Source organism: Rhinichthys klamathensis, unplaced genomic scaffold (assembly GCF_029890125.1).
Source record: "Rhinichthys klamathensis goyatoka isolate OS25496 unplaced genomic scaffold, OSU_Roscu_1.1 h1tg000157l_1, whole genome shotgun sequence".
In the NCBI taxonomy this organism is placed as follows: Eukaryota; Metazoa; Chordata; class Actinopteri; order Cypriniformes; family Leuciscidae; genus Rhinichthys; species Rhinichthys klamathensis.
The window spans coordinates 5,433,658-5,454,975 of record NW_026606692.1 but is presented as its reverse complement, the minus strand read 5'-3'; the positions used below and the strand labels follow the sequence as shown (position 1 = coordinate 5,454,975).

The following is a 21,318-nucleotide window of genomic DNA, read 5'->3' as shown; positions in this document are numbered from 1 at the left end:
AAGCAGTACAACCATTTTTATCACTGATAACAATAAGAAATGATTCTTCAGCACCAAATCATCATATTACAATGATTTCTGAATGATCATGCAACTCTGAAGACTGGAAATTCAGCTTTGCCATCACAGGGATAAATTACTTTTCAAACTATATTAGGTAGAAAACAGCTATTTCTGTTTTTACTGTATTTTATCAAATAAATGCAGCCTTGGTGAGCACATGAGACTTTCAAAAACAGCCTATGACCTCAAACTTCTAAATGATGGTGTACACAGTGATTCTCACCTGCTCTAGTTTGAAAATAATTTTGTTGAAGAAGAACTGCAGTGTCTCATTGGCATAGTTGATGCAGAGCTGCTCAAAGCTGTTGAACATCAAGCTCTGGACAATACAGACCAAGATGACATGGAGATATATGCGATTTATATGCCATTTAGAAGGTCTAAATCCCTAAACAATAACAAAAACTGCACATTTGACCTTTATGTAAAAATGTATCTAATATAGAATTAGCATCTGTGTTAGTGGAAGTGCATGGGAGTGTCAGTGTATACCTCAAACCCGTATATATCCAGTAAAGATATGGACAGCGCCTCATTCCTGGGGTAGACCCGTCCATTGATACGTTCTGTCAGCCATTGAAAGAGCAAGGAATAAAGGATCTTGGCAACTGCATCTCTGCGATTGAGAAATAGAAATACATACTTATCTGCAATAGCTTGATTTTTTGATTGCATTTTAACTAGAAAATGTCTCATAATGAGTACCTGGCATCCATAGCACTTTCTACTGAGAGGGGAGTGTATATCTTCTCTCGCATAGCCTCCTGTGGCAAAACCAAATAACACACTGCTTAGTTACTGCATATGTTTAAAAAATCATTTATTAAGTCAGATAAAGCAGAAAAGCTAGTCTGACACAAACACAGACACAGACACACAGACACACAGACACACACACACACACACTATGTCACTTGTACTGTCACAGTGAGCGTGTGCAATTGAGACAGTGTTATGTGACAGCTGATCCAAGTAAGTGGTGTAAACACAAACCTGTGAGCTCTGGATAGCAGAGCTTTACTTATTAAATGAGCAACATGACACAAACCACAAACACACTAACAAATCACACTGTATTCATGTAACACCTCTGTTTGAATAACGCTAACATAAAAAATGCTTAGAGCGTGTTAAAAATGACAAAATGTGTTTGGGTGAATTTCAACAACAACAAAAAACCTCCATATCACATTTCGCCCCCACAAAAAAAAAAAAAAAAAAAATGTTTGTCTACGAAAACTATGATAATTTTCATGCCTCCAGATATATTACTTTGTAGTGTTTTTAGAATTCCTATTATTGTAAATTTGTTTTCTTTCATTACTATTAATCCATTTTATTCATTACTATTATACAGTCTTGCTTTTTTTTAAACATACCAGAATAAAAAATGTTTAATTTATTCCTGATTTTTTTGTGTGAAAAATCAGCCTAAATTAAAGGTAGTACAACAAATACTACCATGGCGTATGAATATAATACAATACAAATTTGCATTAGGGGCAAAATGTGCTTATTAAGGGTATTAATATTTATTTTTATTCTGGTATTCTGAATAACCATACTTCAAAACTAGTCTCTTTTCAATGCTGTATAGTTTACAGCATTAGTTGAAACTGAAAGATATATTTTTTTCTTTGAGGAAATTTGCCTGGACTGCACCTGATAGGCCCAAAAATAATCGAAATCGAAAAAAAGCTTGTGAATCAAAATTGAATTGAATTGTGAAATTTGTGTCAATGTCCAGTTTTTCCCCCCACTTGAACCGAATGTTGTCTTTTCCCTTTATGCTCTTCTCAGAGTGCACCAGAATGCTTTGTTTACATGTTAAAAATCACAAAAGTTTTCTTATGAGGGAGGATGTCCCCAGACCCCCCTACAGGGATTTAATTCTTAAACATGTAAACTTTTTCACCTCTTGTGAGATTGCAGGTCTGACAATGCTATAGAAATACAACTGACCTGATGTTATCTCGTCTGTCCTCGTTAACCTTCATTGATCTTTGTATGATGTAATGTCAAGCTGGCACTGAGCAAGCTATTAGGTGTTAAGATTACTCAAGCCCTGAGCAACCCTTGATTAGATTACCGTGGTTTCCATAGAGCTGAACTCAGAATAATTAAATTAGGTTACTGGAACTCATTAACAGCAACCTGCTTACATGTCATTACAATGTTTCTTTTTCTCTTTATTTATGCCCCAAGTGTTCGCAATCGTGTCAGAAAATATGAAAATGTAGGATCCATGGGCGACGTGAGTCTGACTTCCCCATGAAATCATTATGCTTAAAAATGAAAGTGGCCAAAAATACTACACTTAAAAATATCCATTTTCCAAAATCCAAAATCCATTTTCAGTTCCCCAAAGAACCTTCCAGTGAACGGTTCTTAAAAGAACCGTTCTTAGTGTGAAGAACATTTTAAGAACCTTTTTCCACTATAAAGAAACCTTTGGGCAATGGAAAGATTCCATGGATGTTAAAGGTTCTTCATAGAAACACAGATCTAACAGTGTACATGCTGTTTTTCAGAGTACATTATGGATTTTTGCTTATGTAAACGTGCATGTACCGTCACTTTGAAGGTGATGGCTTTCTGCAGACCCTCTGGAGAAATCTGCAACAGATCGGCTACAGCACGAATCTCCTGAGTGCTCACCACACCAGCTGTCTCCTGCACTTCTGTCTGAGACCGAGAACCCAAAGCACACGGTCCACAAGACTCTTTACATTGTCCATATGCTATGTTGGCTATATTTACATAAAAGTACAATCAAGAAAACTGCTATTTACAAGGTCAAATATTTCATCTACAAACATCTTGTTGTGTGACAAATGGGAAGAGCTGGAACACAGTGAAATTCTTAAAATCGTGCATTTTTTATTATTATAGGCTTGGTGTGCAAACAAAAGTGAGAGGAAATTTTCAAATGTTAATTTGCAGTCAATACCTCTACTCTATGGAAAAAGACATTGCCCAGGTGCAGTATGGACGACAGCACTCTGAATATGCTGCTCTGGTCTTCAGGACTGAAGTGGAGAATTTCCATGGCACTCTGTAGCCTCCTGAAGTCCTCCCCATCATCTTTCCCAATGATCTCACAGTTACCACCCTAACATGAACCATGATAAATGACATCAACATGACATAATTATACAGCACCTTAGATAAGCACTTTTATACAATATAGGTTCACCTTTAATTTTGCAAAGGAGATCTAGATAATAATGATATTAATAAAATATACCGGTAATAATATGATATTCTTAAATTATACCAGAAATATACATTACTGTTCAAAAGTAAGAATTGTTTTTGAAAGAACTGTTTTTTATCAAAAAGGACGCATTCATTTCAAGTGACAGTAAATACATTTATAATGTTTCTATTTCAAACAATTGCTGTTCTTTTGAACTTTCTATTCATCAAAGAATCCTGAAAAAAATATATTAAGCAGCACAACTGTTTTCAACAGTGATAATAAATGTTTCTTGAGCAGCAAATCAGCATATTAGAATGATTTCTGAAGGATCATGTGACTAGAGAAATTATTCAATTGTAATCATATTTCAAAATTATACTGTATTTTCGATCAAATAAATGCAGCCTTGGGGAGCATAAGAGAAGCTTACCAATTTTTTGAACAGTAGTGCAAGCTGAAATCCTTCAAAAGAAACAATTACCTTTTAATACTTTATCATCTAGATTTGCCTATTGATACGGCTATATTTGTCTACTTATTTTTCGGTGTGTCATCTAGATTTGCCTATTGATACGGCTATATTTGTCTACTTATTTTTCGGTGTGTCTTGGCAACTTGCATTTGTATATGTCTGCATGTACCTGGTTCAGGTAGTAATAGGTTTCAGCCTCCTGTAGGTAGAAGGCCCGTTTCATGTGAGTAGGAAGTCCAGCCAGCATCTCATAAAAGATGTGGTAGTTTCTCTCATCTTTGGCCTGCACACACACACACAGACACAGTTCAGATAAGGTCCCAAATGTCAGTGATTAATACAGGGCTCTTTTAGCCTTTTCCAAGTTAAAAGGAAAAGAAACAACCAAACCTGAAAAACGATCCTGGACTTCTCCAGTAGATACTGCGAGGTTATGGCACCACTGATCACCCCTCTGATACGGACAACAATACACACAGATTGGTCTTGTGTATGAACTATCTTTGGCCCTACCTGTACCTTCTCAATTCTCTTTCCATCTCTCTTCCTCTCTTAGCATTCAGAGGTAAAATAGCAACCTTACTGTCCTACTTTCACACAAGGTCAGGCGGTACAGATCTAGTTCCCTTACAGTGTCGCCTCTCAAGCAACAATTTCAGGCTTGAGAGACGTTAAAGAGTTACGCAATGTAACATTCAAACAGTCTATTTAACAAAGCTTGAAAGAGTTTTTCACAGTTCAGAACAGAAGTAATGTACAATATATATATATAAAAGAAATACTCACTCCTCCAAAAAGACCTCCACAAATTTCCCAAAGCGACTGGAGTTATCATTTCGGACCGTCTTAGCATTCCCAAACGACTCTAAAAGAGGAGCTGCCTCTAGAATCTGGATATTAAGAAACTAAAACTTACTTACAGATGTATGCAGCAATGTTTACAAGGTTAGAGTTATTAGGCTATCAGTAAAAACATAAATTTCACAGATTTACCTCAATCTGTATAGAGGAAAGCATTAAATAGAAAAACAAAAAGACAGATTATACATTCATTAACAAACACTGCATACATCATATACATGGATTCAAACAAAATTTTGTGGTTCCAGAAATGTACTCTATAATACGCACTTGCTGCCTATGATTTTGCGAAGTAGGACTTGTTCCTGGATCAACATATATATATATATATAACGTTTTGCCAATTTTGATAAGTGCTTTTCATTTTTATTAGTTTTATTAATATATATTAAATATTTCCATTTAGCTTTAATGTATTTTTGTTAGTATTTTTTTGTAAATTTCTAAATTTTTAAGTTTAAGATTTTCATGTAATATTTATATGTTATTTTATTTCAGATTTATTTCAATTAATGAAAAGTATTAACAATACCCAAGTAAGTTAACATTAACAGCCCTAACCATCCCTGACCATATAAATAATTCAAACCATTAACTACCCTTAAAATCAGAAGGAAATGAAACGATAGGTAAACATGAATGTTGTCCAAGCCCCAACTCCATCCCTCTCCTTATCCCTAAAAATAAGGAGAACAAGGATGTTGATCCAATAAGGATGTTGATCCAATAACATATCCTACCTGGCGAAATCACAGCAAGTGTACAGAGGTGTATGCGGGGATCATTGTCTATTAAGAAAATTCAGTGTGTACTTTATAATCCTACACACGTACCTGTTGTGTAATGTTCCTCTTATGGTGAATAGCAGTGAGGTACCTCAGAACCAGTTTGGTCGCCTCTGTCTTTCCAGAACCACTTTCCCCACTATAATACAAACATTTCACTGATACAACATATCAGTGTATTATTACATCCTCTGCGATTGACACACACATGCTATCACTGACCTGATAATGATGCACTGGTTTCGCTTGATGTCCATCATTGTTGTGTAGGCAATGTTTGCAATGGCAAAGAGATGACTGAAAACAAACATGTATAAGAGAGTAGGTCTACATACTGTCAATTTTTGGAGGTAACAATAATCACAAAGTATTGTAAATGGATGCAGGATAAAATCTTCATCTTAATTTTCTCACCCCTTCTTTCTCAGACTTTTAATGTACACTACCATTTAAAAATGTTTAGGGTCAGTAAGATACTTTTATTCTTTAGAAAGAAGTATTTTATGCTCACCAAGGCTGTATTAACTTGATCCAAAATACAGTAAAAACAGTAAAATTGTGAAATATTATTACAATTTAAAATAACTGGGTTCTATTTGAATATATTTCAAAATTTAATTTATTGCTGTGATGGCCAAGCTGAATTTCCAGCATCATTACTCCATTCTTCAGTGTCACATGATCCTTCAGAAATCATTCTCTAATATGCTGATTTGCTGCTCAAGAAACATTTCTTATTATTATTGTTGAAAACGAATCGGTTACCTAACGTAACCTCGGTTCTCTCTAGATGAGGGAACGAGTATTGCGTAAGCTAGCTTACGCTACGGGAAAGATGAATCTTTTCTGAGAAATTGAAGCCAAAAAATTATCCTATAATTTTGTATCCATTGTCAACGCAGTTCAGCTGCAGCAGACCATGAGCGGGCTAGCTAGCAGCTCATTGGTTCGCTCACAGAGAACTGCTTAAGCCTATGAGGAGACGCGAATGAACATTGCGTCAGAGCCCGCCGAAACGGGCGTGGTCAGAGAGTATAAATTCGCCTCCCAGGCTGTAAACTCTGGTTTTCATAGAATGAAGCGAGAACGCTAGTAGCACAAGCACGGCCAGGAACGCAATACTCGTTCCCTCATCTAGAGAGAACCGAGGTTACGTTAGGTAACCGAAGCTAGCTTACGCTACGGGAACACCTGGTCAACGCCGTGCGTGCTAAGCATCCACTAAGAGTCCCAGGGGAGACCCCAGGGAACCCTTATGAGTGGGAATAAATATATGTACATGTGACAAAGGCCAGCAGAGCGGGCCGGAGATTGTGTAGTACATAAGCACATGATAGAGAGGGACAGAGCGAAACCGGTCTGAGTGAATAACTCCCTATAGTGCAGCTCAACCAAAAGAGCTGTAACATACTAGACTGCTAGTAGTTTAGCCTGCAAGGCGGGAACTTCCAGATTGTAAAATCTGACAAAGGTGGAGGGGGAAGCCCATCCCGCTGCCACACAAATGTCATGAATGGAACTTCCGCTGGACCATGCCCACGATGAGGCCATGCCTCTAGTGGAATGAGCCCTGATGCCCAGAGGGCATGGCAGGTCTTTTGATGCGTATGCGGCTGCAATGGCATCAACTATCCATCTGGATAGAGTCTGTTTCAAGGCGGCCAACCCTTTGGTGCGCCCACCGAACGAAACAAAAAGCTGCTCAGATCGTCTGACCGGAGCAGTGCGAGTAATGTATAATCTCAGGGCCCTGACCAGACACAGGAGATTAGAGTCAGATTCGCTATCGGAAGCAGGCAGAGCCGATAGGGAAATAACTTGTGCCCTGAACGGGGTACCAATCGCTTTTGGGACATAACCATGTCTAGGTTTGAGAACGACTAAGGAGTCATTGGGCCCAAACTCAAGACAGGAAGCGCTACTGGACAGCGCATGAAGGTCTCCCACACGTTTTACTGACGCGAGCGCGAGCAGAAAAACGGTTTTGAGCGAAAGGTATTTGAGGTCCACAGTGTTTAGCGGTTCGAATGGGGAGCTTTCATAGCTTCGAGAACTATAGAAAGGTCCCAAATCGGCACCGAAGGGGGGCGCGGGGGGTTCATCCTTCTAGCTCCCCTGAGGAAGCGGATGACCAAGCCATCTTTGCCCAGTGACTGGCCGCGCCGGGGTTCAACAAACGCTGCGACGGCTGACACATACACCTTGAGAGTGGACGGGGACCTGCCCTTGTCCAACATCTCTTGGAGAAAAACTAGCAAGGAAGGGACCTCGCATGACCGTGGGTCCAAATTTCTGTCGGTGCACCATTTAGAGAACACAGACCATTTAGACGCATAGAGCCTTCTAGTAGAAGCCGCTCTAGCCTGCGTGATCGTGTTTAACACTCCCTCTGGCAAAGCAACGGGTAGTCGTTGATCACCCACGCATGTAGCGCCCAGCGCTCTGGGTGGGGATTCCAGATCGTGCCGCGAGCTTGGGAGAGGAGATCTGCTCTGACTGGAATGGGCCACGGGGCTGTCTGTGACAGCTGAGTGAGCTCCGGAAACCAAGTCTGACCCTCCCAACGCGGGGCTATGAGGAGCACCGAGTGGCGTGTTTCCCTGATTCTCTGAAGCACCTGTAGTAGCAGAGAAACCGGAGGGAATGCATAAAGCGGGCGGCTGGGCCAGGTCTAGGCTAGCGCGTCCTTGCTCTTTGAGAAAAATATTGGGCAGTGGGTGTTCTCTTCTGAGGCGAAGAGGTCCACCTCTGCTCTGCCGAATATTCGCCACAGCTTTTGGACTGTAAGAGTGTGCAGGGACCATTCCCCGGGGGGAATGGGGTTCCTGGACAGACTGTCTGGACCGTCGTTCAGATGATCCGGCACGCGCGTCGCTCTGAGCGAGAGCAGGTGACACTGAGACCAAACTAAGATGCGTTCTGTCAGCTGGAAGAGATTCCTGGATCTGACTCCGCCCTGACGGTTTAGATAGGAGACCACGGCTATATTGTCCGAACGGATCAGCACGTTGTGACCGTGAATGCGCGGAAGAAAGCGCGTGAGCGCGTTCTCGACCGCCAGCATCTCCAAACAGTTTATGTGGAGGAGACTCTCCTGAGCTGACCAGGGGCCGAAGGCCGGTGAGCCCTCGCAGACCGCACCCCAACCCGTGTTGGATGCGTCTGTCGAGATGACTTTTCGGCGAGAAAAGGTCCCCATGGAAACGCCCCGCTGAAACCATTCTGCCAAGGTCCATGGCTGCAGAGCTGTGATACAGGTCTGCGTTACCTTTATCAGCTGGCGGCCCGTGGTGTATTGATAAACCTGGCCTTCGAAGGCGAAACGTAAGAATGGCCTGTGAAGGGGATTTATCTGAATCTAAAAGTAAGCATCTTTCAGATCTAGTGAAATGAACCAGTCCCCCTGGTGCACATGCGCGAGGAGTTTTCTGATAGTGAGCATTTTGAACGGTCTCTTCATGAGAACCTTGTTCAGAAATCTGAGGTCTAAGATTGGTCTGAGGCCGCCGTCTTTCTTTGGAACCAGAAAATAACGTCCGTAAAACCCCGACTCGCTCATAGATAGAGGAACTCTCTCTATAGCCCTTTTGCACAATAGTTTTGCTATCTCTGAACGGAGCAGAGTCACTGCTTCTGGGTTCACAATAGTTTCTAGCCGCGCTCGGAAACGTGGAGGGCGGCGGGGAAACTGTAAGCGATAGCCTAGCCTTATTGTGTTTAGCACCCACTGGGAAATTCCCGGAATAGCTTCCCACGCTTTGAAGCGTAACGCTAAGGGGTGAATGGCTACATGGTCCCCGTTGCTGCACATAGCGGGCTGCGCGGGCACGCTCATAGTGTTTATGACAGCGGGACTTACACTCAGAGAGGAGTTTAAGGGCCGTGTAACAGAGTGAGCAGAGGTGGGACGCGCACACGGTCTCGTGGGCGCGCTTATACACTCTGAAACTCGAGCGGGTTGGAACCGCTTTATGAGAGTGGGCTCTGTGAGAAAACACGGGAACTGAAATGCTTTTGTGTATGAGTGAACACAGTGTTGTGGGCACATTTTCTACACAGGAGGCTTTTATGCTCTTTTTGAGATTTCTCTGGGTCGCCGTGAAAACGGCGTTTGTGCTCATGCAAGCGGGAAAGGGGACCGGCTTGGTAATGGCGGGGTACACTGCTGTAGTAGCCGCGTGAGCGGGGACTAACAGAGGGCGAAACTTTGACGGCGGTCCGGCCGCGGCGGGAGAGCGCCGTCTTTTCCTCAGCTGTGCTAGGCAGACTTCGAGTGATCAGGTTTCAGCGTGATCCTAGGCCGAGGCCCCGGGGAGGCGGCGGTCTGTGGCGGCTGTCAGAGCGAGAACGAGGGCGGCCGCCCTGGCGTCGCTGAGAAGTCTGACTGTGCTGGGCTGGGCGCTGGGGTGGGGCTCGTGCAGGAGGCTGGTCACGTGAGCGGCCTGCAGAGGAGCTAGCGCGATGAGGCAGAAAAAGATTCATGGCCTGGGAGGCTTTCTGCACTTCGGAGAAACGGTCAACGATACCCGTGACAGCAGATCCGAAGAGGCCGGATGGAGAGAGCGGGGCGTTGAGAAAGGCGGCGCGCTCAGAATCTCCCATGTCGGCGAGTGTGAGCCACAAATGTCTTTCAGACACAAAAATGCTCAAATCCGTGACTGAGGGGGGATTTTTTCCGCTCTCGTCCCATTCACGAAGTAAATCGCCCTGTAGAATCTGAAGGACGGACATGGAGTGGAGTGCAGAGGCTGCTTGGCCGGCGGCTGAGTAAGCGCGGGCGTGAAAGCTCGAAGTCGCTCTGCAGGCTTTAGAGGGAAGCACAGGTGATGAGCGCCATCTCGTGGAAGGCGGGCATAAATGTGCGGCGACCAGGTCCTCTACAGGGGGAATGGAGAGATAGCCCTTTTCTGCGGCTCCGTCCACAACGCGAAGCGGGGCGGAAGAGTCAGAGCGAGTTCTGGCAGAGAGCGGGGCATTCCAGGACTTCGTGAGTTCCGCGTGCAGTTCAGGCAGGAAGGGCGCGGCCCGTTTAGTGACGGGAGTAGAGCGCTGGCGGAAGTAGCTGCCGTCCATACGGTTGATGGTCTGCTCGGGGGGAGGGGACCAATCGAGCCCGAGGCATTCGACGGCCTGTGAGAGGAGGCGCACTAATTCGTCCTCGATTCCAGCGCGGGTCCCAGAGGATTCTCGGGCCGAGAAGGCGTGAGAACCGGACCATTCCTCACTGTCTGAAGCGAGAAGCGAACAGGTTTCCTTGATGTCCGCGGCGTCATCGGAGGCGACAGAGCGGCCACTCGGCGGCAACTGTACGTCCGGAAGCGGCGGAGAAGGAGAGCGGGAGGCGACAGGCTCCGGCGGGATGAACACTTCTAGCTGGGGTTCCGGCGGCCTCTGAGAGCGGCGTTTCTTCTTCCGCGGCGAAGTCAGAGGCGGCGCGGAAGCAACTTTAGTGGCCTGAAGTCGAGCCCGCAGGGTCGACAACGGCATCTCCTCACAGAGATCGCAGCCGCCATCGGCGAGGGCGAGCTCGGCGTGCTCCAATCCGAGGCAGAGAGCGCAGATGACGTGGCGGTCTCCAGTCGCGAGGGGAGCGCGGCAAGAACCGCAGGAGCGTTTACGAGACATCTTTACAAAGACGCTCGGCTCTTTTAGATACAATACAATACAGGAAGCTTTTTCGTAAAAAGGATACAAATCCGTCGAATGGCGCTAGTTCGCAGGACGGCTGAAGGTGGCGAAGACGGCCGGCTTCCTCAGTCTCCCAGATGCTCGCTAGAGTTGCCTTTTCGGCGACGGCGGCTTCTCTCAGGATCAGCAGATGCGTGTAGCCTCGCTGAAGAGATGAAAATCAGAGTTTACAGCCTGGGAGGCGAATTTATACTCTCTGACCACGCCCGTTTCGGCGGGCTCTGACGCAATGAGAGCATGTCAGACTCTCATTGGCCGAGAGTTCATTCGCGTCTCCTCATAGGCTTAAGCAGTTCTCTGTGAGCGAACCAATGAGCTGCTAGCTAGCCCGCTCATGGTCTGCTGCAGCTGAACTGCGTTGACAATGGATACAAAATTATAGGATAATTTTTTGGCTTCAATTTCTCAGAAAAGATGAATCTTTCCCGTAGCGTAAGCTAGCTTACGCAATACGAGAGAACCTCTCGTAAGAGAACAGCTATTTGAAATAGACATCTTTTGTAACATTATAAATGTCTGGGTCTGCATTTTCTTCTAGCTTGTGTAATTTCGTTCATGGTTTTCGAGAATGAAAGCATGTTATCTTATCTGCCAAACAGGGCAAGCTTCTACCAGGAGTTGACAAATAAGAAAATGTATTGAGAATAGTTATGATTGTGTTGCTGTGACTCACGGTGGGTTATCTCCCAAGCCATGGCCCTCGTACCGCAGAACCATATCTGTGCCATAGATGTTAAATAGCTGGTATGGATTCACAGATACCAGAATACTGCCAATGTATGTCTGCTTAGAAGACAAAGGAAATTCATAATGTAGTTAGGTTCACAAGAGATTTGAATAAGAGTGCTAAAGGTCTATTCACAGTATTGAGAAAAACATACAATCAAACATTTCATTTTAAAATGAAGTCAAAGTTATTCTGCTTAGTGGCCTGTCCAGTGAAGTATTTTCTGTAATGTAACATTATGGCATAACATTAAGTGCTTCTGTCGAGAAATTTGCAAAGATAAGGGACTGTATAGTGTATGTGAGCATGTCTATTCTTGTGCATATTTAACTGGAAGCATTTGTAGAGCATAAGAACATCCTTCAGCAGTTGTTTATAATTTAGATTGTATGTGAATACTAAAAAAAGATATTTATTATGTTTGTACAAAGTAATTAGAACTAGAATGCAAGACTCACATAGATAAGCTCTTGATCAAAGCGAGTCTTCAGGTTTATCAATACTGCTGCCTCAGAAAGCTCTCTGTAAGAAATTGAGGAAGAATTATTTATTTTGATTCTAATGATCAACTTTACACATACATTACTATGTATATTTATGCTGACATACTCCATTTGTGTCATGTCCTCAACTCCGTCCCCTTCCCTTTTTGTTCTGTAGCTGACAGTAGGCAGGCTCCTTATAGAATACATCTGTTTGAAAAATACAATTTGTGCTCAGCAAAAAAAATAAAAAATAAATGCAATCTGAGAACATTCAAAGAAATTTGAGAAGTCATTCATTAAATTACATTAGAGAATATCTTCTCTGATGAATTAGGTCAAGTTGTCTTTTCTAGGGCCTGCACTACAATAATGCAGAGATGATTATCACTGGTCAGCAAGGTAACCTAAGAGGAGTTATAATCAGCCTTGTAAATCTCATCTGACATACAATGTAGCTGTGGACTGCAGCTTAAACCTGATAAAGATAGGTGAGCTTGGCTGGACCTTTTGTTAAAGGGTTAGTTCACCCAAAAATGAAAGCTCACCCTCAAGTTGTTCCCACCCCGTAAGACTTTCGTTCATTTTCGGAACACAAAGTAAGATATTTTTTATTAAATCTGAGAGCTGTCTCACTCCTCCATAGGCTTCTATGTAATTGAAACTTGCCGGCCCAGAAAGTTAATAAAGACAATGTTTAAAATATTCCAAGTAACTACAGTGGCTCAACCATAAGTTTATCAAGTGACGAGAATACTTTTTGTGCGCAAAACCCCCCCAAAATAACGACTTCATTCAACTATGCATTTTCTTCTGTGTGGGCCTCTGAGTGAGTTCACGTAGTGTAACAGCTCAGTGCTTCTGTGTTGTACGTCAGAACGTAGGCTCACTATTGGCCAGCATCACACGCATCACACACATGACAATCGACCAATAGTGAGCCTACATTCTGATGTACAACCCAGAAGCGCTGCGCTGTTACCATAGACTGTAAAAAATGGCTGTTACACTACACTCAATTACATAGAAGCCTATGGAGTGAGACAGCTCTCAGATTTAATCAAAAATATCTTAATTTGTGTTCCGAAGATGAACGAAAGTCTTACGGGGTTGGAACAACATACGGGTGAGTAATAATTACTGACAGAATTTTCATTTTTGGGTGAACTAACCCTTTAAGGCTCAACGCCTAATAGACTTCATTGCTGTCTACTTGACAACATTAATAGTCAAATTTAACAGTCTGCTTATTTATAATTCCTTCTTAATATAAACATTCAGATATAGAAGTTTTAGTGAATAGTATAAATATGATCCATGCACAAGCATAATCATGAATTCACTGTTGCATTCCAGTGAAGAGAGGCATCTCTCAATGTTATCCTATATTTATCTGCTTCCAAATGAATATTTACAACAGCAGAATTAGACCAAGAGAAGAGAAGAAAATGAAAGCATGATATATAGTTAGTATCTCTGGGGCAGAGAACATACAATGCATTTGGTAACTTCTGTTACCATTAGTTAAATAAATAAGTCAACAATTAAGGTTGGTATTATGTCTAAAGGGATTTACCTTGTCATACCACTGTCCTTTTGGCTCCCCTTCACGATCTGGTACCCATTGCAGCTCTGTTTCCCCTGGCCTAAGACCACCAGGTGGAGGGGTAAGGAATTCCATTTTCTCATCACGATTCATAGACCACTTGATGAGGTTCTGTACTGTATCATGAGGCAAGACCTTTTCTGCAGCCCACAGGTCCTCTGCAGTTTCCCCCTCTCTGGCATTTTGAGCCCAGTGCTCTTCTGGCCCACCTGGACCTTTCCGCTGTGGTGGAACCACAGCATAACGACCATCTGGACCAATAATCACCTGTCCAGAGGATGTCATATAGTTGGAGATCCCTGAAGGTAGTTGGTAAGAGGCTTTCTTCAGGTTAGGATTCTTTAGAGCATCCGTTAAATATGGTGAAGTGGGGACTGCAAATCCTTGAGTGAGGGAGGATCCATCAGGTAATCTGTATGTGGCATTGCGAAGGTTTTGATTTAGAAGTGCCTTTGATAGATCTGGACCGGTTTTATGTCTTCGAGGATCTGCAGAAATTACAGATCCATCTGGTAGCTGGTAAGCGGCCATGCGAATGTTTTCATTCTGCAAGGCATTTGAAATGTTTGGGCTACTTGGTTTATATAAAGCTTGTGAAATAACAGATCCATCTGGAAGCCTATAGGAGACATTCCTCAGATCCTCATTTCTCAGGGCAGAGAACAAATTTGGGGATGTAGTTTTATAACTTGCATCAGCACTTATTATGGAGCCATCAGGTAACCTGTAGGTAGCATTACGAACATCCTGATTACGAAGCGCGCTTGCCAAATTTGGAGACTTAACTTCATAACCTGGTCCACTTATAATTGACCCATCAGGTAAACGATAGCTGGCATTTTTCATTTGTTGGTTCTGAAGTGCCGCTGATAAATTTGGGGAAGTAGGTTTGGATTGTCCATAGTCTGTTGTTATTAATGTGCCGTCCGGCAATCTGTAAGTTGCATTTCTAATGTTTCGGTTTTGGAGAGCATTGGCTAGATTTGGAGAAGTTGGTTCCACTGGCTGATCAGTCATTATTATTGTCCCATCTGGCAGTCTATATGATGCCTTCCTAATATTCTGATTCTGAAGTGCATGTGACAGGTTTGGTGAGGTTTGCTGTTGTTGTCCTGCAGTTACAAGAGTTCCATCTGGAAGTCTATAAGTTGCATTCTTCAGATTTTGATTCTGCAAGGCATTAGACAGGTTTGGAGAAGACGGTTGCTGTAAATGAGATTCTGGGTACATTATTGTTCCATCTGGAAGTCTATAAGTTGCATTCTTCAGATTTTGATTCTGCAAGGCATTCGACAGGTTTGGAGAAGACAGTTGCTGTAAATTAGATTCTGGGTACATTATTGTTCCATCTGGAAGTCTATAAGAGGCGTTTCTTATGTTTCTGTTCTGCAAAGCATTTGAGAGGTTAGGTGAGAAAGACTGTTGCTGCCGTGGGTCCATGCCTATTACGGACCCAGCAGGATTAGTACCATATACTATTGTCCCATCAGGCAATTGGTATGTGGCACCTCGAAGTTGGGGGTTGTGCAGTGCATCAGACAGAAAAGGAGATTTCCTAGGGTCCTGCCCATGTCCTGGCACAGATGCATAAGGGGAGACCATTCCCTGAACAGGTGCTCTGTATGAAGCTTGACGAACATTTTGGTTCTGCAAAGCTGTTGAAAGAACTGGAGATCCTCTTGGACCATAGCCAGGGGGAACACGGGATCCCCTGCGACGTAAATGTGTTCGGTAAGAAGCATTGCGGACATTTGTATTTTGAAGAGCATTAGAGAGAAGGGGGGAAGCACCTGGCTCTTCAATGTAATCATAGCCTGTCTCTACCTGAGTATAGGGTGAATGTGGCATCTGAAAGGAGGATCTGTATGATGCATTGTGAAGTTGTGGATTGTGAATTGCATTGGACAGCAAAAGTGATGCTGGCTGACCTGGAACTTGTTGAAATGCTTCCATTTGAGGAGCATATGGGGAAGAAAAAGACGGCTGTTCAGGGATCTCACCAAACTGAGCCACTTCAGGAGCATAAGGTGAACCTGGTCTTTGCAAGGGCGACCTGTAAGAAGCTTCTCTGAGATGAGTATTTTGTAAGGCATTAGACAAAAGAGGAGATGCCATCTCTGCTGTATGTTGATCCAGTTCAACCATTTCAGGAGTATATGGTGATTGTACTGGTTGTAATTGGGAGAAATGATCAGCATGGCTTAGGTTAGGGTTTTGCATGGCAAAGGAGGAAACTGGTGAAGGTGGTTGACCCGGAAACTGTGGAACATTAATGATCTCAGGAGCATAAGGCGACATAGGCTGTTGGAATGGGGAAGTATAGGTTGCATTATGGACCCTTTGATTTTGGAGGGCACTTGTAAGCATTGGTGAATGAGGTACACCTCTAACCTGATCATATTCTACAGCGATCGGCTCTGTAACAAAATGTAAAGGAGATGCAAATGAAGCATCATATATTGGAGGACCAGAAAGAACAGAAGTAGGCAGAGCCCTAGGGGAAGTGGACCGTGTTGGTAATGGGGAACCATGTATGATAGATGGATGAGGAGAGGCTGGTCTGGAGAGATGTCTAATAGAAGGCTGGGGAGATGGAGGGGGCATGTGTTTTTGAGAAAGCTGTGGTGAAGGGGGCATCATGCCAGGTGCACGCCTAAGTGACTGTCTGGCCATGAGTGGACGACCACGACCAATGGGTCTCTGTGGGTTTCTCATTGCATTGGGTGTTCCTGGAGGATTGAAACGACTTTGTTCCCTTATGCCCATCCTATGTTGACCTGAGAGTTGTGGGGAAACTGTGAAGTCCTGTGGCATCATGGACCTGTTACTACGTATGGATGGTCTAAATGGTCGTACATTTTGTGTTGGAGTTCCAGTATGACCCCCTCGGCCAGGATATGGTTTCACAGCTCCCATGGGGATGTTTGGACGTCCCCTTCCTCGCAGTCGACCTCCAGGGGATCCAAAAGGTGGAGAATCCTTCATAAGGCGAGTGGACCTGCGGGAGAGGGTGGGAGAGGGGGATCTACCTTGCACTTGTTGTTGCTGGAAGTCTGGTTCCACAGTAAAACTTCTCCGAGAGGGAGTAGGTGATGCTCTTTGTGCCATTAATGGTGACTGTGGTCTATGAAGATCCCTCGGCTGAACACTGGCCATGGTTCGCATCCCCATCTGAGGGGAAGAAGGAGGACTTATCCGTCTAAGTGGAGATGGAGAGGCTTGAAATTTCTTGGCACCAAATGGACGATGAACTTGTGAGGGTGAAGAGGGTGGACTGGGTCTCCTAATTGAGGCACGAGGGGACTGCGGTGGGCTTCTCCTCCGAATAGATGCACGAGGGGAAGCTGGAGGACTGGTATAGAGAGATGGAGCCCGTGAGGGCATACGGTTAGGCATTGGCTGGGGAGATGGTGGTGCCTCTCTAAAGGATGCCTGAGGCTGCAAATGTCTACGGACTGTAGGTGAGGCAGGTGGACCTTCTCTTAGTGGACCTTGAGACTGTAAACGTCTAGGAAATGTTGGTGAAGGGGGTGGCCCTTCTCTAAATGGAGCTTGAGGTGGTAAACGTCTAGAAAGTGCTGGAGAAACAGGTTGGCTCATTTTGCGTCCAATTGGTGATGGAGGGTGTTGACCATGACTTATTGGAGAGGGCACACCTCTGGCTAGTCTTGGCGATGGAGGTGCTCCCATGCCTCCAATGCCCCGCACAGAGGGCTGTGGGGATGGGCTTCTTCTCATAGGAAGTGGACCAACAGGATGCATGGATAGCTGTGGGGAGGCATGGGGGCTCGGTCTGCGTATAGGTACAGGGGAACGTCTAGCTTCCATTACAGGATCTCCAAAACGTGCCATGGGATCCATGGTTACCATGGGTGACATAGGCTTATACACAGGGGAGGCCATACCTGCTACTGACCTTCTGCTTGGAGTGGGAGATGGTGGAAAACCACCAACTTGAGCCATATGTGGCATATGTTGGTTGACAAATCCCTGGGGATTATTTGCTTGCTTAATTAACATGGCTGTTGGTGTGGGCACTTGAGGCATTGTGGGTTGAAACATTTCTTGCGGATGAAACATTTCTTGCGGATGAAACATTTCTTGCGGATGAAACATTTCTTGCGGATGAAACATTTCTTGTGGATGAAACATTTCTTGCGGATGCATTGCCTGTGAAAAACCATCATTCATTGAGCCTCCAGGCATATATGCATAATTTTCATACTGTATGTCTGACATTTCTTCCAAATCATATTGTGGAGGCAAAGGAGGAAGCTCAACATCAATCCTTTCCTTACCAAAAAGCTTAACCTGGGGTCTTGGGACTCTGAACTCCATGTCTCCGGGAAGGGGCATAGACTCCATAGAAAAATGTCCATACTTCTCACCATACATTCCATGAGCCTCTTCACTTTCCATAATATCTTGCATCGGATAACTATATGGATCATACATATTGTAGGAAGATTGCAGATATGGATTAACATCTGATTCACTGTAGTTAACTTGATAATCCTGAAAATAAGGATCCCCATAATCCCCATAAGCATCCATATATGGATCACCTGATATTTCAACTTCATATGGGTCACCAGAGAAGCCCTGAAGGTCATCATAATATCCAAAATGAGCCTGGGAATACAGATCCATTTCATTCCCATATTGATCATAACTGTTTCCCATTGGATACTGACTATCATCATAGTACTCAATGCCATCATCGAAATATGGATCCAGTGGATGCTGTTGACTATAGTAGCCCATTTCCTGTGGATAATTGCCCATCAGATCCTGCACTTCATAGGGGTCATTGTAGTCCATACCATCATCATAAAATTCACTGTCATCCTGCATGGCTGTGTGAGGGTTGTAGTATCTATCCTGCATCTCATAATAGCCTTGATCATGTGATTCCATGTCATAATAGTTATTTGGTTCCTCATATTGAGTGTATTGCTGTGGAAACGAAGAGTGTCCCTGCATTTGGGCATACTGTTCACTATACCTTTTAGAATGCCTCTGGACTGACTGTCTGTGAAATGCACCCTTATCCACCCTGCTCTGGTTATTATAATCATATCCTCCAGTGTCCTGTTCATATCCATAATTGTGATACCCTTGAGGAGCTCGGATGCTGGCTTGGCGACTGTCAGCGGAAAATTTATATTTTTTGTTGTTTTTCCGGCCAAAGGCATCACCCCTTCCACTCTGACGCCCTTTAATTGAGAGAAACCTCTTGGTGAGCCAGTTTGTTGCCCCAGCAATCTTACCTAATAATTGACCCCTAGATTTAAAACCAGTCCCATTTTCTGCTTCCTTTTTCCCAAAAAGCCCTTTAAAAAATCCTGTTTTCTTCTCCGCTGTGTTAGAATTGCCACCTAATTTAATAAGCATATAGGTTGGCTTTGGCCCTGATGGCTCTTTTTTTTCCTTCTCTTTTTTCTTCTTTTTGCTGTTTTTGAAACGCATCATGAACTTTGGAGCATTTCTCAAGAGAGATTTTCTCCTTTTTTTCTTAAGCAAACGATTCTTCCTTTTGCCAAGTCCAAGAAACAGCTTGGAAGTGCTCTTAAGTCGCTTCTTTGAGCTCTTCCTCTTCTTAAATCCAGAGAACCTCATAAAGAGTTTTGAGGTATTTTTGAGTCCTCTTTTCGTTTTCTCTTCAGGTGGTGGCTCAGGTGGAGGGACTTCCTTCTTTTTTGCTTTCTTCTTCTTTACATCGTCCTCTGCTTTAGATTTATGATGATCTTTAGATTTCTTCTTTCCTTTCCTATCCTCCTCTTCACTTTCCTCCTCATCTTCATCTTCATCATCATCGTCATCATCCTCATCTTCATCAGAATCAGGCTGTCTTGATTTGGACTTTCCCTTTGCAGTTTTACCTTTAGCATCTTTTCCACCACCACGCTTTCTTTTGCCTCCATCTGACTCTTCATCCTCATCCTCCTCGCTCAAATCTTCATCCATCAACTCAGCATCTGAGCCCTCATCAGATTCAATAACCTCTTTCTTTCCCTTGCCTTTATCCTTTCCCTTCTTACCATCATCTTTCCCTTTTCCCTTGGGTGGTTCTTCTTTTCCTTTCTTCTTATCATCCTTTCCTGCCTTCTTGTCATCTTTTCCACCCTTCTTGTCATCTTTTCCACCCTTCTTGTCATCTTTTCCTTTCTTTTCTTCTTCCTTTGGTTTGCTTTTTTCTGGCTCGGGTTTTCCTCCTTTCTTGGCTGCTGATTTTGAGTCTTTTTTGGCTGGCATTTTATCCTTTTAAAACCATGCTAGTCTACTGCCTTTCTGCCAAATAAAAATAGGATTAAACAGAATCTTCATGAAAAAAAACAAACAAACACACAAACAAAAGTAACAATTTAAAACAACTGCTTTCTACAAATTACATTTAAAGACTGAAAAATGACACTACAATATTTTTTTTCTTTACAAAACCAACATTAATCAAAATAGGATATTCATACACACTTCATTATCTTTTCTAAATTCTCCGTATTTAGGATGATAAAGTAAGAAAATAGTCTTACCTGTAGGTGAGTTCACTTTGTCTCTTCTCAGTACTGTCATAGATTAATTCAACACAAAGAGCATATAAATCTCTGTTCACATGGTTCCACACGCCACAGCACCAGACGTGGTCTAGAAAATGTATCCTTCTAGCAGATGTTCTAAGATAGAGATCCTGTGTTGAGGAACGTTTGTATGTTTCTATAACCTTACACGTACTTACACACTCCTCTTCTCTTCTTATGTTGATCATCAAGATACTAGAGAGGCACACCTACCTGTACTTCTCAGCAAAAGAACAAACAAATAATTCCAGCACATGCAAGTCATCAACTATCATATGCCATCCATGAGTGACTCAGACAAGGACTGTGTGTCTGTGTAAGTGAGAGGATGTGCGTCAGGTTTTTAGTTCTGTTGCAGCGCTGTAGAAGGAACCTTAATTTGTCAGCTCTACTTGCCTTGGTGTAACTTAAGCTTGGGTCTCATTCCAGCATAAATAATGTAAGCACAGAGGCCTGTTACTACACAAGCTTGCACACACACTGTCACACTGTCAGTCAGACACACACACACACACACACACACACACACACACACACACACACACACACACACATACACAACTTTATGGTGGTGAATGCAGGCATGAATGAAAGTGTGATTGCGCTACTACAAACTCTCAACATTTGAAGAAAATAGCATAAACTGAAAATTTGGTTAAATTTGTTAAAAACAATTACCCGTAATAATCGTTAACACAATGATTTGGACTGGTTAACAATATAAAAAATGCTAAAACGTGCTAAAAAAAAGTAGAACACACACACAAACAAAACAAAAACAAATTTCTTTTGGGCCCATGGGCCAAAGTTGGTACGTGATGACCTTTGATTTGGCCAGCCATGCCATTTCACAG

General features: G+C 43.3%; 1 protein-coding gene across 1 annotated transcript in view; it reads right to left on the bottom strand.

The window, feature by feature from the left end:
* Window positions 1-20,947, bottom strand: part of myo15ab (myosin XVAb) — a 58,253-nt gene extending 37,306 nt beyond the window's left edge. Inside the window, exons 1-15 of the mRNA XM_056258740.1 lie at window positions 20,420-20,947; window positions 13,857-20,177; window positions 12,408-12,490; window positions 12,257-12,320; window positions 11,745-11,854; window positions 5,606-5,680; window positions 5,432-5,522; window positions 4,524-4,627; window positions 4,128-4,191; window positions 3,907-4,020; window positions 3,014-3,175; window positions 2,635-2,748; window positions 769-827; window positions 556-679; window positions 287-382 (exon numbers count right to left, since the gene is read on the bottom strand). Of these exons, the coding sequence (XP_056114715.1) occupies window positions 287-382; window positions 556-679; window positions 769-827; window positions 2,635-2,748; window positions 3,014-3,175; window positions 3,907-4,020; window positions 4,128-4,191; window positions 4,524-4,627; window positions 5,432-5,522; window positions 5,606-5,680; window positions 11,745-11,854; window positions 12,257-12,320; window positions 12,408-12,490; window positions 13,857-20,141 (7,545 nt within the window). The 5' untranslated portion in view covers window positions 20,142-20,177; window positions 20,420-20,947. The remainder of the gene's footprint in view (window positions 1-286; window positions 383-555; window positions 680-768; window positions 828-2,634; window positions 2,749-3,013; window positions 3,176-3,906; window positions 4,021-4,127; window positions 4,192-4,523; window positions 4,628-5,431; window positions 5,523-5,605; window positions 5,681-11,744; window positions 11,855-12,256; window positions 12,321-12,407; window positions 12,491-13,856; window positions 20,178-20,419) is intronic.
* Between the last annotated feature and the right edge of the window lie 371 nt (window positions 20,948-21,318).